Source organism: Fundulus heteroclitus, chromosome 21 (assembly GCF_011125445.2).
Source record: "Fundulus heteroclitus isolate FHET01 chromosome 21, MU-UCD_Fhet_4.1, whole genome shotgun sequence".
NCBI classification, from domain to species: Eukaryota; Metazoa; Chordata; class Actinopteri; order Cyprinodontiformes; family Fundulidae; genus Fundulus; species Fundulus heteroclitus.
This window is the reverse complement of record NC_046381.1, coordinates 11,024,449-11,045,707: the sequence shown is the minus strand read 5'-3', so window position 1 is coordinate 11,045,707 and position 21,259 is coordinate 11,024,449. Positions and strand designations below refer to the sequence as shown.

The window sequence follows — 21,259 nt, the reverse complement described above, 5'->3', positions numbered from 1 at the left end:
GAATTGAATATAAGTGTTACTCATCATTATTATCAATGCTATTATTTTTTTAAATCAGGCCTATAATACAGTTGGGGGAACCCTGGGCGGCATCTAGCATAAAAACTGTGCCAGGTCTGTGTGCAAGTTGTAATGATTTAGTTTGCTGACCCTTGAAGGCTGAAAGGACTCACTCACACAGCATAAGAGTCGACTATTATTCAAGCAGGACTAAAAATGATGAAGGTTTATAATTGATATGTAGGAACCCTCATTAGAGGCAAAATCTTTGGTGTTTATATTACTCTAAAGATCTTCTGAAGCTACTCAGCGGCGACTCCATTTAAATTTATTTGCGTCTAGGCTGTTAATATTTGATTCTATTCTTTGCTCTAATTTTGATACAAACGTTCACATTGGTAGTGTAACAATAAGACACGGCTTGCTGCTGTACGTTATTCGCTTATTGTTGCCCAATTCTGCTCGGGTCTCTTTCAGGACGACAGCCGGATTTCTGTGCAGCTGATAACGGAGGAATGCGTCCACAAGCTGGACACGAAACGGCAGACGAACGCCCTGCTGAACCTGGTGTGGAGGGACACCGTCCGCGAGGAGGTCTTCACCATGATGGCGTCCATTTGTCACACGCTCATGGTGCAGCATCGTCTCATGGTGCCTAAAGTCAGGTGGGAAAACTCAAAACGTGATGAGATCCTTTCATTAGGAGTTACTGAAATGATTAATTGGGCTTCTTTTTTAACCACTGTTGTATGTGTGAAGCAGGCATAGTTTTTTTTTAATTTTTATTTACTTTTTCCAAATCCCCTCACAATCATTTCTGCTCACAGCCACCTGACTGAGGGTAAAACTGTGTTTCTGCTCTTTTTTTCAGCAATGCAGATAATGGGAAGTTTAGACGGGCAGTTAGTTACCATCGGGCCGCACTCAGTGGCATTTACAGCCGGCAGAGATGTCAGGCAAGCCGTCAGTTGTGGATGAGGGGAAATTAGCTCTTTTTCTCATTAATTACATTAGGGCCGGGGGGAAGGAGGGGGGGGGGGGGATCATTGCCTAACAGGAAGTCCGTTAGATCTAGCTTCACGGACGCTAAACCCAGTGGAGTTAATCATTAGTGGAGTCGTTATCAGTCACTTGTTTATATTTTTTTACATTTGATTACGTAACAACGTTTAACAACAGATTACTAAAAGAAATAGAACAAAATAAGAAAACAAAAATGGTGACGTCCAAAATTTGCGTACATATTTAAAGTGAGAAGTATGATCTGCTACCAGTTACATGAAGAAACTTCCTAATTATGTGCAACAAGTTCTATATTTCCTTCTCACATTATTTGCATTTTTTTTTTATAAAATAACACTGGATACAGTATAAACAACAGTGCTACTGCCATTAAAAGCAATAATAATATTTTAAGTATGATATCAATTTCTAATCCACTTTGTAAACTATGTCCATGACCTTTTAATAGTTTTGATTGTATAAAATAGCGGGCTGGTGTGTTCTAGGTACCTAGCCTGGTTAATCATAGTCATTGCTCTTTTTTTGAAGTATGTTTAATGACTTTATTGCGGTTTTGTAATTTGTTTTCATGCAAATTGCTTCACAGTAACTGGAAAGGAGTAAAACTACAGAGCTGTAAAGAATGTTAAATGCTTTATGATTTAATCCCTGTTTGGCTTTGTGCAACAAAGAGGACGTTTTTGATGGTTTGTTTAGAACATGTTTCATGTTAGGTTTCCAGTTTGTCATCAATCATGATACCAAGGAATCTGTTTTCATGTAGCATCTCCGTATTCACAGTTTCCCAAAGAACATTATTTTTGTTTTGTTCAGATTTAAGGACAATTTACTTTTAAACCATAGTTTTGAGTTTATTAATTTCTGTAGTTACATCATTAACTGTTGTTCTAATTATTTTCATCACAGTAAATATTTGGATTGTATGTGATCAGGAGAGATTGAGATAAATAGATTACTATCACAGTAGCTGTTTTGTTATATTATATTTTTTTCGACACTAAGACTCACCCAATGACGTTCCTGCACTGAGATCTGAGACAGTATGCCCCTAGAACATTGGAACCACAAATTTTAATATTTTATTGGGGTTTTCTGTCGTACACAAACGCAAAGTAATGACAAAATTACAAAGGTTATAGAACATGATACGTGGCTTTGAATTTTATACATTTGTATTCAGTGTCGTTTAATCTGAAACTCGTACAAATGAAATTCAGCAAAAACCAATTACCTTCAGCAGACATCGGATTTGTAAAGTGATTCCACCTGTGTTTAATTGTATATGAAAAGTCTAATTAAAGGGGTTTGCAATATGGAATACATTTTATCACAATACATTGTGGTGCTATTGTGATAAAAATAAGTAATGAAAGTAATATAATGTATTGAAAAATGTTTAAAATAGGCTTCAGCAAGACACTTACTACATAAACAGTGTGATTTTTATCACTAAACAGCACACAGTAGTTGCTTTTAATTATATTTTTTAATATATTGATGCGTCAAGGATCCAGCAGTGGAAAAAAAATAGCAAAAATAACAATACTATCGGTTTTTCAGGTTTTCAGACATCATTAATTGGGAATAATTGTTAAGATGAACCAAATTCTTAACACGATAAGAAAGTTTTCCCGATAACAATAAAACGATCCGATAAATGCAGCAGAGGAAGAGGCTCTGCTCAGATGAGACCATGAAGTGACGTTTTAGGCCAACATGCAAGACGCCGTGCGTAGCGGTAAGCTGCTGCTACATGTCTAAAGCATGGCGGTGGACGCATCATGCTGCGGGGTTTTTTTTTTTTTAACATGGAAAAGTTCAGAGAGTTAACGGAAAGGTGGATTTATGCTGAGAATCATTGAAGGAAACCTGTTGGAAACGGCAATCAATTGAAGCCCGATCATGAAAGGCTCAGTCAAAGTACGGAAGTAAATCCAGCTGACAATCTGTGGCGAGGCTCAGCTTGACTCAGTTTCCGCTGTTCTGCAAAGATTAACGGGGGGGGAAAGATAAAAGATGTCTCCTCGGACACTAGATTCACGTGGTAGTTTGCCGTGATTTGGCAGAGTTCTGGAGAATTTCCCTCTCAGTCCCTGTCCTCTTTTTACAGCTTCCCTCTCTTCTCCACTTTTATCATAAATCCTGTCCTCCGTCCTCCATCATTATTGGATATCTGTAACAAAATAATTAGCTCACGTAGAAAGATTAATCACTGCATGAGTGGACGGGATAGCTTTACAAGAGGCTAAGGGGAGCAAATTGCATCCCGGTCTTGATTTACTGCTCTTCCAGCAAAAAAAAAAAAAAAAAAAAAAAAAAAAAAAAAGGAGAGACCGGCCGCACGCCGTAGGCCCGGCACGCTTCCTTTGTAATAAATATAGAGAAATGTCTCATTAAATTTCTCCTTTTCTGCCGTTTTTAATTAGAGAGCTGCGTTTTTAACTTGCTTCACGTATGCAGGTGAGCCTCCGTTTGTCCTGCCGGGTGTGTTGTAATTCCCCTGTAATCGTTTTAAGTTAGATACCGGGTGTAATTTCGCAGCCCAACGCCGATCCGCTAACCGCTTCCCTTTGATGGTGCAGAGCCACATTAACTTTTAGATGGCTGCTGTGATTTTCTTTTTCTTGTTGTTGTTGTCGTCGTTGTGGGAGGTGGACGTTGATGGCGCAGATCTGATTTGCATCGAGGCCTGAAACTCGTTTTCCACTCCGACCCGACCCGCCGTCGCCCGCCGTCTCTCGCTTTTCATCACAGTAAAGCGAAATGATCCAGACATTCATTCATTCATCGGGACGCTTTTTCACACGCGCGTATAACGCAGCCCCCTTCTGATGCCCCGACTTTGTTTATTGGCGCTTCATCCCGTGATTGAAATTGTGGGGGGGTGAGGAGGGGGGGGGGCGCGGCTGTAAATCAGCAGGTCAGCTGGCATTTAGTGCTTTGTTTCTCATTTCAATCAAACACCAGCCGGACTTGTTATGAGCCCCCCAGCGCTGCTCCGGGGGCCTCTCCTCTGAGCCGCGTTTGCGCTGACAGATGGTCCGCGCTCGACGCCGGCCATTTTTCAAGCCTTATCGAGGGGGCTCGCCTGACAGACGTTCACTTCCAATTTAGGATTTTCTCAGTGAGCTTTGATAGATTGGAAGGGGAAGGGTAGAAAATGAAACGCTTTGGGACGTCTTCTCCTCCTCGTTGCGCGTCTCTTTTTAGACGCTGTTGTGTTAAAGGACATCATCTTTACAGCCGTCACTCCCACAACAGGGCCTATTATCTTCAGGGAGACTTTATTTTGCCTTTTAGCTTACTTACCACGCCGCTGTCGCCTTTACTCGCCCTCGGTGTGAAAAGCAGAGCAATTGTCGCGTATATACACAAACAAACGTCCTTCGGGGACAAAGAGCCCCTTCACACCTTACCGCCGCAGGCCGGTGAGTCCAGAGCCACAACAGGGAGGTATGTGGCTCCTCCTCTGTCTTTCTCGGCTAAATGCAGGCCGAGTGTGGAAGCATGCTAGTACTCAGGGGTCACGGCAAGGACCACATCCCTCCCCACATCCTCCATTGTCCTGCTTCCCTGGCCATTAAGTTAAATGGGGGGCTCCTTGCAGGAAGCCAGCCGGGGCTGTTTATGACCCGAGATGGGCACCCTCGCCAGCGGCTAGTTTACTAATGGAAGGTGCCTCGCCTAAATAAAGCTTAATGGCTCATTTAATCTCCTTTTGGCCCGTCGCAAAGTATAAAAAGGAGCGAAAGGCCAAGAGAATTGTATAGCCGAAATGTTTGGTTACAGCATCTTTTATTTTTATTTTTTTTTACGTTGCAGACCGATGGGCTGAGAGGGCTTTTATTGCTTCTCGTGTCATTCTGAGCTACCTTTGACGCATTCCTTCTGCCTCGAATCCTGTTTTTACAAGCGGTACGTGTTATTAATTCATCTGTTGTCCGCAGACTGCTGTACAGCTTAGCTTTCAACGCGCGCTTCCTGAGGCACGTCTGGCACCTGATAACCTCCATGACGACCAAGATGATCACCGGGTGAGGTCCCGTCGTGGTGTCCGCTCGGAAAGCCTCCGACCTCGTCCTGTTTCTGCTGTCTCACGCCCGCTTTTTTTTTCTTCCCCGCAGCTCCATGGTGCCGCTGCTCCAGCTGATCTCTCGAGGTTCTCCCATGTCGTTCGAAGATTCGAACCGCATCATCCCGCTCTTTTACCTCTTCAGCTCCCTCTTCAGTCACTCGCTCATCTCTGTGCATGACAGCGAGTTCTTCGGGCACGAATTGGATGGTACTGGACGTAACGATCTACTAAACTGGCTATTGCAGAAATATACACTGCAAAAAATAGAACTTTAAAATAAGTAAAATGTTCTGAAATGAGTGTATTTTTCCTTGATTTGAGCAGGTGAATAAGATGATCTGCCAATAGAATAGGGTTTTTGCACTTAAAATAGGAACAATTCATCTCCATCGTCTTATTTCAAGTGCAGTATATCTAATTTTTCTATTTTAGGGGTAAAAATACTCATTCCATTGGCAAATAATCTTATTTACCTGCTCAAATCTAGGACAAAAACACAAATTTTAAGAAAATTTTTACTTTTTTTTAGATCCGTTTTTGCAGTGTAGCATTATTTCCCTCCAGTTAGTTTCCTGGGGATCTTTTGGAGTTTTCCTTTATATGATTAAAAAAGTTAGCTTTTCTAGGTCTTTATAATGTATTGCAAAAGTACTCATATCCCTTGTAATATAACTGAATTGATACTGATTTTTATAGGCCAGGGGTGTCCAAGTTGAAAACTGACTTTTTTTTTTTTTTTTCAAAATAAAAACAATATAATGTTAAGAATTATTTTCCTTTGATCCCCCGCCATAAACTTCAAACTTAGAAAGAACAATATAGGTCCAAAATACTTTTTTTTTCGGGTTGTGTGTTTTTGTTTTGTTCGTCTAGAAATATTTTTTTGTTTCTTCACAGCAGCAAATGCAAGATAAAAAAAATAAAAAAAAAGATAAAACTTTGTTTATCCAAGTTTATTAAATGGGTGTGCCCAAGTCTGTTTTGAGGGAATTAGTTGCTGGATGTTTGTGGCCCTACATACTATTAGATATTAAAATTAAAGAAAATAAAACAACTTGGTGCAGTACCCAACACCGTCCATTGAAGAAGATATAAATGTGTTATTTAAAAAGTCACAGTTGTCCTTTTGTTTCTGTTTCTTTCGCTGGAGGGCCACATTTGCTACCTTTCTTGAAGTGAAAAACATGTTTTTGTTTTTAACCGATTAAAAGCAGGAGAGTCTGGACTGTGAATGAATTCAGTCCCCTTTACTCTGTCTTTCTTACCAGGTCAGGTGCAGTCCTCCATGATGCCCTTCACTCTGTCTGAGCTGGTGACCCTGTCCCGCTGTCTGAGGGACGCATGCCTGGGAATCATCAAGCTGGCCTACCCCGAAACGAAAGCCGAGCACAGGGAGGAGTACATGGCCGCCTTCCGCAGCGTGGGCGTCAAGACCAACACCGAGGTGCAGCAGCGCATCCAGGCCGAGCAGAAGCGCTGGGTGCAGCTCTTCAAGGTAAGTCTTAGGCTAGCGCTAGCTCGTCAAAGCTTGATCCCTTCAGATCCTGGTGGATCCTTTTACAGAGACTGATTTTTTTTTCCCTTTTTAGTCGATCTATAAGTTTCTTGTATCGATATAATGGAACAAGTTGTCAATTTTCTGCAACGCCTGAACATCACAGAAAGATGAACAATCCCACGGCATGATGCTGCCACTACCATGATTATCAGTGTTTACCGCGTTCTGAGGCCTAAAAGCTCCAGCCGTCTTTTTGCAAATGGCTTGGCTTTTATCTCTGCTGAGTAAAGCTGGACGATAATTCAGCAACGATATACATCGATCGACAGACGTATATCAATGATAGAACAAAAAGGTAAATAAAAAGTTCAATAGAACAGTTTTGCTTACTTTTGCACTCTGGACTATCAAGTAGGTTAATATTACAGTCATTACATCTTCCCAACGAATCACAAACGCAGACCCAGGAACGCTCCATCACCAAGCTCCGCCCCCTTCAAAGAGTTCAGAGAGCGCTCATTCTTTTTTTCTTTTTTTACAGGGTTCCCACGGGTCCTTGAAATCCTTGAAAGTTTGTGAATCTGAAAAAATTAATTCAAGGCCCTTGAAAGTTCTTGAAAACAGTGAAAAAAAACACCTTGTCCTTGAAAGTCCTTGAATTTTTTTGTGGGGTTGAAAGTTCACACGGATGACGACTCGTCTCATTATTTTACTACCACACAATCTTTTAAAATTGAGTTGATTCCGCAGACTTTTAATTTGCAAAAGTACGTTCGCTCTTCTTCGTTAGTTGGTAGGCTACGGTTTAGGCCTACGTGCGTCCAATAGGTTACATTCACTCAGTGTTGCCAACTCAGCGACTTTGTCGCTATATTTAGCGACTTTTCAGAGTCAAAAACTAGCTTAATCAAAGATGAAAGTAAGTGAAACAAATTGATATAATTCTGAACATCTCAATGCTGCACTTTTTTCCATAAAATTCCATGAAACGGTAGGCTAATGTTCATCTTATATGTAATGTAGTATGGCATAGCCATGTACTGTGGATATAAATGTAGGCTATGAATATGATCAATATCAATGTAGGCTATAAATTAAGTCCACTTTCCTGCATTGCTTCTGACCCAACAACTTCTATGCCGTTTAGTCTTTTATTGAATTTGCATTGTATTTAAATATGATAACCTATTCAGCGGTCACAGTAGGTAAATGCCGCCACGTGTGGTCCTTGAATTTGAGGAAATTGGTCCTGGAAAGTCATTGAAAGGTCCTTGAATTTGATGTTCACCAAGGTGTGGGAACCCTGTTTTTAAAAACTTGCAGTTTTGGTAAAAAGTTGGCTGAATAAATAGTTGAGTTTGAATCCGTTGTTTGTGTGTTCTTTATCTAAAAATAGGTCGCTAAGCAACAGCATAAAATTGCCAGGGCTGCACTTAAATGTATATGTTTTGAATTTGTTGGTAATTATCTAGTATCTATAATTATTTCATAGAACCGAAACGCATTTCTCTAAAAGGTTTTTGGTTTCTCCCTGTGGACGGCTGGAAAATTCAGTCGTGCTGGATGGTTTTAAACTGGTGCGTCGTTTCTATGATGCAGAGGATTGTAATGATTATCTGTCCAATGAGTTGGGGGGTGGGGGTGGGGGGGTATGCCTGAGTGGAGAAGGAGTTTGGGCATTGGTCGTTTACTTTGAGGAAACGACCAATGGCCTTTCATCTGTTCGTTCAAGGAAACGGTGCTTCAAGTCGTTTTTTTGTTCTGGGCTGTTAGACGTGAACGCCAGCAGGTGGCAAATCCACCAAAAACCTCCGTGGAAGGCGTTTTCATAAAAGATCAGTTCAGAGGCCTCTTGTCAGCTAAAACATCCCATTAAAGAAGTGAGGAGCAGCGAAAATGCATTTTCCAAATTGAACGGGGGGATTTACAGTTGGTTTAACGCCGCTGACCCCCCAACACGTTAATGTTTGGTTCGTGTCATCGGCTGTCCCTCTCAATCTTTTATCACCCCCATTGTCGAGCTATCTATTTAATTGAAAGAAGTTAATTGAACGAAAATGATCAACTAAGCTTGTATTAATATTGCTAATGGAACGTTCTTCTTGGCCATGTTTGGAGAGCGATGTCACGCCGGAGTTTGGGAAAGGCCCATTAAGGTTTGCACTTAACCCGATGGGCTAATTAAGGAATGCTTATTCATTCCCGGAGTCAGGGGGTGGATCTGCCGCGAGCCCATCTCCACGCACCTTTTACATCATTTTGCACTCGCCATTATTGCGGACTGCGGTCGCCTCCCGGTGATTGGCCCGGTTTGATTGTCGCTGTATGAAAATGACGTGCCTCAGAGAGAGGAGGGTTTCGATTGAGCTAATCCGGCTGGGGGTATTATATGGAAATGGACCGGCTGTGAGTGTTATTGCACCAATGACATATGTGCCATCATTCCAAGGTGTCTAAATGCGTTTTTTTTTTTGCCGCAGCAACAAGGAAGACTAAGAAGTCTTTGTTTTCTTTCTCTTCACTTGAGTCCACTCTTAACGGAATCAAAAACCTTTTTCTTTTTCCTCTACGATTCATACAAAACGGCTCGTAAATAGTAACCGGATTTGTCTGCTCGGTTATTGGGTAAAAAACAGAGGGGGAAAAGATGGGTAATAAGGTGTTGTGGCGACAAGAAGCGAAAAAAAAAAAACCTCAACATTACAGCAAAGTGAACTAAGTTTTTTTTAACGTCCTGTTAGACGGCTGCACTTGTACTCCTGAGGCAGAGCGAACTGTAACACTTCGGTGTTCTCTGTCCGATGGCTGATGTCAGCAGGCCTCGCCGCTAATTAACAAGGCTGGGCATTGAGGGACGGCACAGGTCGTTCTTCTTTTATACTCCCCATAAATGGTGCACTAATGGCTGAATTCTCAAATTGCTTTCTCCCCCACCCCCCTCCTCTAAGATGAAGCACCGCGTTCTGTTCAAGAGTCAATGCGATAGAAAAAGAAAAAGGCGTCGCTGCTCTCTTTGTTTTCAGCTGTGACGTGGATTTTTGTTGGAGTGAAATATGCTAATGCCACGTATGTGTGTGTGTGTGTGATCTACAACGCAGGTCATCACTAACCTGGTGAAGATGCTGAAAGCTCGCGACATCAGACGACCTTTCTGTCCGGCGGGTCACTGGCTGTCGGCGGAGGTCAACATCCGAGCCGACAAGGTGCTCCTTCTGCGTCATCGCACTTTTAGCCTGTGATACCTTGCAGGATTGTAACGAATGAAAAAATAGTTAAAGTCGTAGAAAAGTCTTTTCTTGTAAACTTGGCAGCGGGTGTTCTCAAAGATGCCTTCTGTTGAAAATTTCCCTGCAAAGTTTGATTTTGTAAGTCTGTGCTGATCTGGGAGAGACTGAACAGGATGAATAAATAATGGTTCTCTGCACTTTTCTATTGCAATTTGTTTTAACATATAAAACTCTGACTTTTCCAGAAAAGCTAGATTAATCATTCAACCGATGATCCTTTTTTTTCTTCTCTTTTTTTTCTTTTTTTCTTCTTTTTTTCCTTTTTTTTCTTCTTTTTTTCCCCTTTTTTTCTTTTTTTTTTTCTTTTTTTCCCCTTTTTTTTTCTCTTCTTCTTTTTTTCCCCTTTTTTTCTTCTTTTTTTCCCTTTTTTTTTCTTTTTTCTTTTTTTTCCCTTTTTTTTCTTTTTTTTTCTTCTCAACCGATGATACTTAAGCGATGTACCTTTTATTTCCTTTAGGATCTGGAATTTCATTTTTGGAGAAATAAGCAAATCTGCATTCGTATCTAAAATCGCTCTGAAAATTGAATCAGATATATTTAAGTCTAGAGAAGTTTCAAAATGGAAAATGTCAGTTTAATAAAAACAAAAAAAAGACCTTAAAGTTTGGAATGTTACTGCAGCTGTGATCCTTCATCTAGAAGAAAAGGCGATCTTCATGTCTGCCGTTTCTTCTCCAGGTCACCCAGCTGTACGTCCCATCGGCGAGACACGTGTGGAGAACACGGAGGATGGGGCGCATCGGGCCTCTTCAGTCTATGCTTGATGGTATTTTCCTCTACAGTCGATCCCTTTTATTTCACATAAATGAACAACATGGATTTTTTTTTTGCAACACTACTATGTCTAGATGTCGCTCTAAGAAGTTCAGAAATCAGCAGACTGGCTTTTTAGACATTTTTATCACTCCCTCCTCAGAGGTGATGCTCTAAAACAGTCGTTACCCTTAAATATTCCTTCTGGAATCAGTTGATTTTTAATTTTTCCATTACCTTCTATTTTTATTTACAGTGACGTCATGTCAGGGTCAGCTCGTTTAGCCCAGGACGTCAGGGATTTCTTTCTAAATTCACCGCTCCCTTGTTTGCCGACACAAATTAACCTCATCTTCTCTTCGCTGGCTAATTCAAGCACACTCGGGTGGAAACGCAGACGCCCGCAGGGCTCATTAGGCTCACTTTTAACTACGCGGCATCTCTCTGACATATAGTGTGAAAAACAGGCTGATAACAATGTGTGTATGATCTGCCTAATGCCACTCAGAGCCTGTATGAGATAAATTCAATTAGTGTGAAAGTACCTGATGAACCCAGCCACATCTGGTCCCTGTGTTTGTCTGGCCTTTTCTCATTTCCTTAAATGGACAGGCCCAGCGCTGATAAATGAGGCACGTATTGACCACTCGGAGGCCATATTTCTCCTCAAAGATGGAAACCTGATGGGAGAATGCAGATCAGGTTGACTAATTGAGCAGAATAATCGAGTTGCATTTGAACGAGGAGGGTAAAGAGCAGTTTAGCGATCGGAGCTGTTTTTCCCTCCTCCTCTGAGCTAATCGGTCCAAACCTCAAATTTACCCAAACATTAACCTAGGATGGTGTTCAAAATCAAAAGAGTCACTAAAGTTCAGTCACATGGATTTAGAAAAAAAAAAAAAAACATGAAACAAGGGCATCAGATTACGTTAATCCTAAATCTCATCGCCGTGTGAACATTTTAAGTTTTATCTTCATGTATTTTGACAAACAATAAATGCTGAAGGTCTTTTTTTACATCAAGTCTTGTTGATCTGGTTGTGCTTGTTCCTGCAGTTGGTCTGGAGCCTCCGCAGCTCTCTGTGTCTGAAGAGAGACACCTGGCCATCCTCACCGAGCTGCCCTTCGTTGTTCCCTTTGAGGAGCGAGTCAAGGTATCCCACAGCCGTCCGCTACTCACGCCTTTGTGCTCAACAGAGGTTACATTTATGGTTATGTTGCATCAAAACCGGCATGCATTCACCTCGTTTCTGTCTTTCATGCAATGATCAGAAGCTGCAAAAAGTAAACTAAAAGTATGTAAGAATTTCTTGAAATTAGTATATTCTACCTTGATTTGAGGAGCTAAATAAGACTATTTGCCAATAGGATGAGTATTTTTACCCCTAAAATAAGATAATTAGAGATCCTGCCCTTGAAATAAGATGATGGAGATGAATTGTTCCTATTTTAAGTGCAAAAATCTTATTCCATTGGCAAATAGTCTTATTTAGCTCCTCAAATCAAGGAAAAATATATTTTTCCTTGAAATTTCAAGAAAATTTCACTTACTTTTAGTTCCCTTTTTGCAGTGTTCCATTTAATTATCTTCATTTTAGACCCTAAAATAGCCCAGTCTTAATATTATCTCATATTAGATTTATATAATTGTTCATTAATGCATCTCCTGTATTTAAATATTTATTTATCATTAGCTGGGTTTCCATTGACCATCAAATTGCGCAAATTGGAATTACGACAATAAACTGGCTTTAATGGAAACATTAAATTTGGAAAAAGCTCGCTTTGTGCTAGGATGAGGTGGTGTTTCGGCCGTATAGAAATTGGTTTATTTCGCAAAACTGCAGCGGAAGCAGTTGTTTTCGCGTCAAATGAGTCCCGCGATCAGCAACCGGATGTTACTGCTGGCGAAAAAGACAAAGACGACGACAGGAAATGTTTAATCCATAGCTTTTCTGTAAAAATCGCTGACCACAACTCCCCAGAAACGCCGCTCCCAAGTATGAGGCGCTTCTCGCTCCAGCGGCTCAATCAGACGCCGACGTCTCCTCCGATGGCTGACGAGGAGCATTGTGAATACATCTCATGTGTTCACATCCGTTACTGCCATGTTTTTTTTTTAACGAGTCATCAAACAAACACATTTGCACATAATTCCAATTTCATTTCTGATATAATTGAAACACCACAACTGCGAAGCTTTGTTTTTTCGACATTGGCTGAATATCAACAAAGTTTGGCGCACCTTTTGTAATGGCAATCCAACCAAGCCTTTGTTTGATTTGTTAAGTTATGTTTTGCTCTACAATTTATGCTATTGCTGATGATTTTATTATTGAAGGAAGGTATCCTTTCAATGTCCTATCTCTGTTAATTTCTAAAGTCAAACTTTGCTTCGCAGCAATAATTATAGTAGTTATTTATTAGACTGATTGGTGGCGCTTACTATATATTGTGTCCAACCTGGATATCTTTGAATGAAAGCACTCAAGTTAAATGCCAAAAAACACAAAATTCCATGTATTTATATGATTTTAGTCATGATGTTCTTTAAAAAGTCTTACTTTCTAGTACTATGCAGAAACCCGGTTTTTTCCTCTTCACATTTAAACTTTCCAAATATCCTTGTCTCTATTGTTAAGTGTAAATGGGTTAAAGTTAAAAGGCTCTCCTAGTTTTGTTGCAGACATAAAGCAGTGAATTTACAATCACCTATCAACATTTCTTGTTTTTGAATCTGTGTATGGTAAAACTGTTTAGCCTGTATTAAGCTCAGGTGAAAGTATTTGTCACCGACTCCCTCGCCGGATGTCCGTCCTCCCTCCAGATCTTCCAGAGGCTGATCTCTGTGGACAAACGGGACGTGCAGGGGGACGGGCCATTCCCCGACGGCATCAATGTCACCATTAGACGCAACTACATCTACGAAGACGCCTACGATAAACTCTCCCCGGAGAACGGTGAGGCGAGCGTCGCTGTAATTTCAGTAAAAGCGCTGTTATGTGATCGTCTGTGTGTGTGTCCTGAGTTGCGTAGAGCTTAGGGAAGTCCATGCACATTACATCACGTCGTCTGCAAAAAAAAAAACGTTCTGTAACCGCTCAATAATTTCCTTCATTTATTCCACGATGACGAACATCATGAGACAGAGATGGTTTACAGGATGGCCACGCTGCTACTAAAACTCTTGTTAAGCTCTATAAAGCCTCGGTATTAAGGACCAGGGCTCCAGTTTGCATTGGAGATGAAGGTTACCTCCATCCTCGGCCGGGGTATTGAATTTCAGTAAAGCATAATTGTGATTGTGATTATTATAATGGATCACATAAAAGCAGAATCAATTATTTTAAGTCACCTCTTTTGTGTTTGAATTTAAAAGGGTACTTCAATGATGGGGGGGGGGGGCACTCTGATTAAAAAGAGTAGTAGGAGAGCTGGGTTGAAGACATGATCTATATCGTTTGTGTGTCTATAAGTTAAAGCTGATCTGATTTATCGCTCCGCCTTTATTATTCTGAGAGATGTCCTCGTGTAGAGTTGATCTAAATAGTCTGTAGGGCAGGTTAAGCAGGTGTTGCAAATAAGGCTTGTTTTAGGAGAAAACCCTGATAACAGTCGGGTGAAACCTGTTCATTCAACCATAGCCGGAAATCACAGGGGGGGACAGGGGTGTCTGGACCCCCCAAAAAAATGTATTAAAGAAGCTTATATTTTTAAATAATAGTGGAAAAGGCTAAAAAGGAAATCTGGCATTCATCTAGGAAAAGCGGGATACATTTATATGTGTAAGGGTTGAAACTATGAAGAGAGAAAGGAGGGAGCAGAGCAAACGACACCAAAAGCTGACAAACCGTCAAAATAATTTTTGGCACCAGTTACTCAATGGGATATTTGCCAATTCTGTTTCAGATGGCAATAATTAGCTTCTTGTGATGTGCTGTTTTTCGAGTGGCAAATCATATTTATATGATTATAAATATTCAGTATTCTGTATACATTACACTGTATATTTGACAACAGTACATTTACCTGTACCTTTGCCATCCACCTCAAAAGATTGCTCTTGAAAAATCTCTTTTATCGTCTTCCCCAAAAATGAAAGCGGGTTTTCACCCTTGCAAGCAAAACTAACCCAATCAAGTGGTTAATTGTGAAGTAGAAGATAGATGAATCAAGTTCTTATCGGTTTTTATAAGTAATAATATTGAAGGTTTGCTTAGCATTTGTGTTCAGTCCCCCTTAGTCAGGTCTTTCGGGGCATGTCTCTTTCAGTATGTTATAATTTGCACATTTGTCTTGCCAAAATAGCTCTAGCTCAGTCAGACTGGATGCAGAGTTCATGGTGCAGTTGCAAGTCAGTACAACAAAGTAATATGGTTAGTGACCAGGCTAATTGCAGTTAGCAACTTTAGCTAACATTAATGTTTCCGCGCATTTTGTGATTTAAAACACTGTAGCAACATGATCACCGAAGGTGCCACAGAGGTAAATGTGTGAAACATTCATTTAATGACTTTCAAATTGTCAAAAGAGGAATAAAAATTGGTCAAACTTTTTTTCTTTTTTTAAATCTGTTAGTTAATGTGTGGCAGCCATATTAGATTTTCCGGCTAGGGTTGACGGGAAGCTATTCCACTTTTAAAGATTGGCCCCAGGGAACATTTAGTTTAGCTTAATTAAAATGTATCCTTCAAATAAATGTGTGTACAAAACAATAAATCTTCTCTTTATTTAGTTTGATAAGCAAAAATAAAAAATGACCTGTTTTGTTGTGGTTCACAATGCCTGACATTACGGTTATATTTAAAAAATCTTGTAAGTCCATTTTATTTATTTCTATTCCATTATCAATTTGTCCTTTTGACCTGTGCTGCTCAATCAGAACCGGACCTTAAGAAGAGGATTCGAGTCCACCTTCTCAACGCTCACGGTCTGGACGAGGCAGGCATCGACGGAGGCGGCATCTTTCGCGAGTTCCTCAACGAGCTCCTCAAATCGGGCTTCAATCCCAACCAGGGCTTCTTCAAGACCACCAATGAGGGCTTGTTGTATCCAAATCCTGCTGCGGAGATGCTGGTGGGCGACTTCTTCACAAGACACTACTACTTCCTGGGCAGGATCCTCGGAAAGGTTAGCTCTTACACGTGCATCAGAATAGAGACTCAAAAGCTCATCAGTGTTGCATCACACTTGACAAATTCTTGCCAACAACAGCAACACTGTTCATTACTGAGGAACAAAGGATCCTAGTTAGCTTTTATTAGTGAATTAAGGAATTAAAAAATTCAGCGGAAGCACAAAGACGTAAGGATTTATAAGGAAACTACGGTTCCTTTGAGCTGTAAGAGGCAGTGAGAGAGAGCAAGATTCTCAGCAGATAACAGGAAGGGTAAACGAAGCGAAGTTGTTTTATCCTGAGAGCTCTATCATGGATTTGGAAATGTTGGTAGCTGTTTTTGGCAGATGTTTTAGTGATGCTAGCTGCACTAAGTGCTTTGTTTTTAAACTAGTAAAAATGATTATAATTTTTTTAAAGTAAAAAGTAAGACATACAGTGTGACGTCGCTTTCTGCTAAAAGAAATAATAAAGACTCCTCATGGTAGATGAGCATAATTTTTAATTTTTTTTATGTTATATTAAAGAGAAATTGGATTTTTGTAAAAATCCATCTCCACATATCAGGGCATCTCTTCATCTAACCGAATAAAGATTTAAAAACACGCCGTCATGTCTTTGCAAGCAGTGAACATTATTATTTGTTCCTAAAGCTCACGTTGTTGAAACTGTTGAATGAAATTTGGTTTAGCGGTTCCAACTTGAACTTGGGTGAGCAATAAGACGACGGCATTGTTTGTCTGCTTTTTTTTTTTTTTTTTTTTTTTTTTACTCCTCTGACACACCTGTTTATTAGAACCTAATGTTTTTAAATCATCCCTAATGCATGTGGTGCTGATTGTTTATCAAGATGCCTCCTCACGAGGGAGCCATCATCCCGAAGAGGAATTACCTCATGACAAGCGGTCACCACTCAATTAGGACTTCCATTAGGGGATGATTCCCTACCTCTTGTTTGTGTAGCGATTGCATTTGGCCGGCATTAAATCAGCAGCCTCACAAAGACGGGGACATAAATAAGCGTTCAAAGCATGTGGTAATAGCATTTTGATCTGTTTTACAGTCAGGAACATCCAGGACTCTTTCTCTGTTAAACAGTCTGGGATGGTCCGGTCCATTTACCGGAGCGTCGTAACTCCTGCTCCTCCTCTTCCTGCGTTTCCTTTTCCCCTCTCTCTCTTTCTCTCTCTCTGTTCTGTCAAAGTGAGAAGCGATCAATCTGCTGCTCCAGCTCCTGCCTCTTGTCGCGCTGTGCTCCCTGTAGCTAATGGTCCAGGCAATTAGGCAGGGGGAAATTAATTTGAATTTGACTTTCAATTAACCCTACCTTAAGTTCCTCTTTCTCCATAAAAATGGACGTTTGAGTGGCCATTTGAGAGGCGTATTGATATTTGTTTAGTGCCGCTATTGCCTGGATAAAAGGCGAGCCCCTTTTTATATGGATCGGGATTGCATCAGCGCTGCCGCAGCGCGCGCGCGGTGCACATTGCAGCTCAAAGGACACAGGAGATTAATATTCTTAATTAATGTCCGAGGCGTGCCATTGTTGTGGAGGTGATGTATTACAGGCGGGAGTGGCTTGTCTGGGGGGGTACTCTCTGAAATGGGATTGAGCATCAGAATAGAGGCCGGCCATCATCCCTCTTCCTAACTTGTCCACCCCGGTGACAAGCTGAAAGATTTAAGCCGCTCATATTGAAAACACGCACCAGAGGTTGCTTTGCATTTGCGGCTTTGGCCTAAAGATTCGAGTAGTTTTTGGATCACTGTCGGCGCTCTTTCTCCTTTAACGTGAGTCTCCCCGACTCATTACCGCCGCACCTCCGCCCTCATCAGCGCCAGTTCTTCTCACTCCGTAATCGCTCTGCTCCTTCTTCACAGAATCCTCCCCCCCTGCAGAGGTGGGGGAACGCGTTGCTCCTCTGATTGATAAAGATGCGTTTGAAAGGCAAAACTTTTATTGATTCATAATGTTGTAAATTAAGGTGTTTATTTGGCAGCCAACAAAACGCACCTGCAATGCCGCTGGCATTTATTCCACCTGATGGTGCCGCGATCTGCTTTAATTGCGTTGCCACTGCACTCACTTATATTAAAAGGCCCGGGCCATAATAATTAATTCCTTCCAACCCAAGTCATTTTGGCACAATTTCTGGCAATAAACACTCATAAATAAGGCCGGTGGCATTGAAAAAATAAGGCTACAATTTTTTTCCATATACTTATTGCTGCCTCTTCCCGGCACAAGTGTTATTGATAGGTTTCAAGGGGCCACGCGGCGCATATGGTCTGAAATTAGTGCCGGCCACGAGAGTAACACTAAGTGGATTATTTTGCATAAAAAATAGACAATGTTTGAAGTTGCGCAGTTAACCTGTGTTTAGAAAATAGCCGTGATTTATGCATTCCTGTGTGTTTAAGATGCATGCATTATGGAAATGCTCTAGATTTATAATCCATTTAGCTGATGCGGTCAGGGATTTTAGCGCTATCATTTATAAGGACCTGTATATTTTAATGTCTCCGATAGGCTCTTTTTCGAACTATTCCAGTACATTAGCTTAGGGGTTTTATGAGTCACCTGCCCGGTTGCGCTTCTTAATTGCGCTCGGGGTCAAGGTGAGAATCGGCGTTTGTAAAGTTTGAGTCGGGGGAAGAGGCAGCCTGTGTGTTTAAGATTGATTGGACTCTCTGTTTTGATCCCAAACGCTCTGATCCGATCAGATTTATTGCTGTAAATCGCTGGTGTTCGACAGGGAGAAAAATAGTGTTTGAATATTCGCTAATTGATGCAGAATATTGTCCGTGCAGTTCAACGGATGCCGATGTGAAAGAAATTACGACTTTGAACATTTTCGTACTTTGGGACTTCACAACCTGAGACTTCAGTGCGTTTCATGTGATGAATCGGCACAAAACGGTGCACAGATGTGAGGTGAAACATTGACGGCTATCAAATCTTTCACAGAGAAAAGTTTGAAAAGGGCGTTGTCCATTTGTACTCAGACACCCTTAAATAAAATCCAGTGCAACCAACTGCCTTAAGAAGTAGAAATGAATGAGTGATTCTGGTCAAATGAGACTGCGTAGAGCAGGGGTGTCAAACATACGGCCCGCGGGCCGGATCCGGCCCGCCGAACAATTTAGTCCGGCCCTGTGGCTAAATGCATTATCATTATAAAAAAAAAAAAAAAAAAAATTTTCCCCCCAGTGTACTGTCTGGCAATGTGGCAATAAGATGCCACAAAGAGCTCATCAGATTTGACTTTCACAAGTGGACAAGATAAAAGGAAGAGAATGATAAAACAATTATTGAAAAAAACACGTATTTCGTTTATTTGAAAATATGCAGTTCCTCTATTGTCCACGAGGGGCGCTGTGTTTTAATTAGCAGATTAAGCTTCAGGTGTGGAAAAACTTAAATCATTTCTTAATTTTTATCTGTTTGATGTATTTTGTCATGCAGAACAGTGTTATTAAGTTCCAAAAAATGTGAATAAATGTTTTTCAACATTGTATAATCACTGTGATCTGTTCTTATGCATAATGCACAAGTAAATGTTTAACTGAGTAAAAGTATTGTTGAAATTGCACATACTTTTCTTAAAAACGCTGAGGTTATTCATAATATATTGTGTAAAAGTGAAATTAACTTAATATAAAAATCAACAACAGGTCCACATTAATTAGTTCTATTTAATCTTGCAATGAGTTTACTCGTGTGGCCCTCTTGAGATCAGATAAAGCTGTATGCGGCCCCTCAACCAAAATGAGTTTGACACCCCTGGCGTAGAGACTCTTTGGCCTACGTACTAAATAAAGAAATACAAACATTTCCCTTTATAGCCCCAGAGACGGGAAACTTGTTCCCGCGTTTGACCCGTCCCTTAGGGAGCAGTTTGCTGCCGACACTGAGTGTCGCACGGGGAGCAATCTGTGCTCAGGGAGGCAGAGGGACAGACTTTGGAGTCGCCGACCTTTGAGGCCTCTCCAAGACCGGCTCTCTCACCACTAGGCCACCACTTGCATATGTTGAATGCTTCTTATTTTAGGTAGGCATTACCCTGGGGTCAGTATCCCTGCCTTGAACAAGGTGATGACAGCATGATGCTGTTGGGGGGGTCTTTTCCAGGAAAGTTGGTCAGAGTTGAGGGAAAGCTTGATGAAGCTCAGTCGTGAAACTAAACCTGGGCCTGGGGTTCACCTTCCACGAGGACAACAATGCTAAACATGCACCCAGAGCGATGGGGGATTGGTTTAGTTCAAAGCAAATTCTTGTGTTAGAATGGCCCAATCAAACCTAAGCCTGATTGGGAGCTGACGTGAAAATTGATTTTCACAAATGATCTCAATCCAGCTGTTTTTGAGCTATTTTGCTTTATTAGAATGAGCAACAACCTCAGTTTCTAGATGTCTAAAGGTGGTAGAGAAATACTCTGAGGTGCCAAATATAAACGACCGCCCATTACTAAGGGGTGGACCTGTTTCGGTTGAATTTGCATATTATCTAAGCCATTACAAGGCCTTTGTTTGGCAATGGTATAAAGCTTGTTACTCCACATTACTCCAGACTTTTTGAATTGAGAAATCTTCCTGGAGAGGAAGCGAAACGTCTTCAACTACGTAAAACAAGTCCAGTTGTTTTGTTTTTTACTTTTTTTGGAATGACCATGACCTGGATGACTGAGAATCTTCACCAGCATACGGCCAAATATAAAATACACACCAAGCTTTTCAGATTTTTACCCTACAAAATGTCAAAACCGTGCTGTTTTCCTGTCACTTCATAGCCTTGCACTGTTTAGTGTTGATCCATTACATAAACACATGACATTTTTAGGCTCTAAGTGGACAAAGTGGGGAAAAACCTTGAGGGCCACTGTCACTGATGTCCGTGTTTCTCCTCAGGCGCTCTACGAGAACATGCTGGTAGAGCTGCCCTTTGCCAGTTTCTTCCTATCCAAGCTCCTGGGAACCAGCGCAGATGTGGACATCCACCACCTGGCCTCCCTGGACCCGGAGATGTACCGCAACCTGCTCTTCCTCAAGAGCTACGAGGGCGACGTGGACGAGCTGGGCCTCAACTTCACCGTGGTCAACAACGATCTGGGGGAAGCTCAGGTAGCCGTGGACATGGCTCCTCCGTGTTTATCTTTCAGCTCTGCTTCCCTCTCCTGTTTGGTTTTCGCCTCTGTGGCGTTGGTAATTCATTTCCCGCCCGATGCGCCACTTCACAGCTCCGACAGAGATAAAGCACGTCAGCGCCGTCGCTCAAAGCCCCGCCGCAGTGCCGGGGACACACAGCAGCTCTGTTGACCGTTCGCTCCACAAATTATCTCCCACCACGCATGACAGAAGCAGCCAGAGGCTCTTAAGCATGCCCTCTCCTCTCGCTGCGGCTCGACGCCGAGGAGACGAGCTTGGGCTGTGCTCAGGCCTGATGGCTACGTGGAGCGCCTGTTTGCTCAGGGCCTTAACGCGTCCTATTAGCTCTTCTCAAACAACAC

General features: G+C 41.5%; 1 protein-coding gene across 1 annotated transcript in view; it reads left to right on the top strand.

Annotated features, from left to right (window-relative positions):
• ube3c (ubiquitin protein ligase E3C) overlaps positions 1 to 21,259 on the top strand; it is a 41,249-nt gene that overhangs the window by 10,300 nt on the left and 9,690 nt on the right. Inside the window, exons 11-20 of the mRNA XM_012853165.3 lie at positions 478 to 665; positions 4,971 to 5,057; positions 5,148 to 5,305; positions 6,367 to 6,593; positions 9,695 to 9,799; positions 10,562 to 10,649; positions 11,693 to 11,790; positions 13,464 to 13,596; positions 15,519 to 15,766; positions 20,661 to 20,873. Coding sequence (XP_012708619.2) covers positions 478 to 665; positions 4,971 to 5,057; positions 5,148 to 5,305; positions 6,367 to 6,593; positions 9,695 to 9,799; positions 10,562 to 10,649; positions 11,693 to 11,790; positions 13,464 to 13,596; positions 15,519 to 15,766; positions 20,661 to 20,873 — 1,545 coding nt within the window. The remainder of the gene's footprint in view (positions 1 to 477; positions 666 to 4,970; positions 5,058 to 5,147; positions 5,306 to 6,366; positions 6,594 to 9,694; positions 9,800 to 10,561; positions 10,650 to 11,692; positions 11,791 to 13,463; positions 13,597 to 15,518; positions 15,767 to 20,660; positions 20,874 to 21,259) is intronic.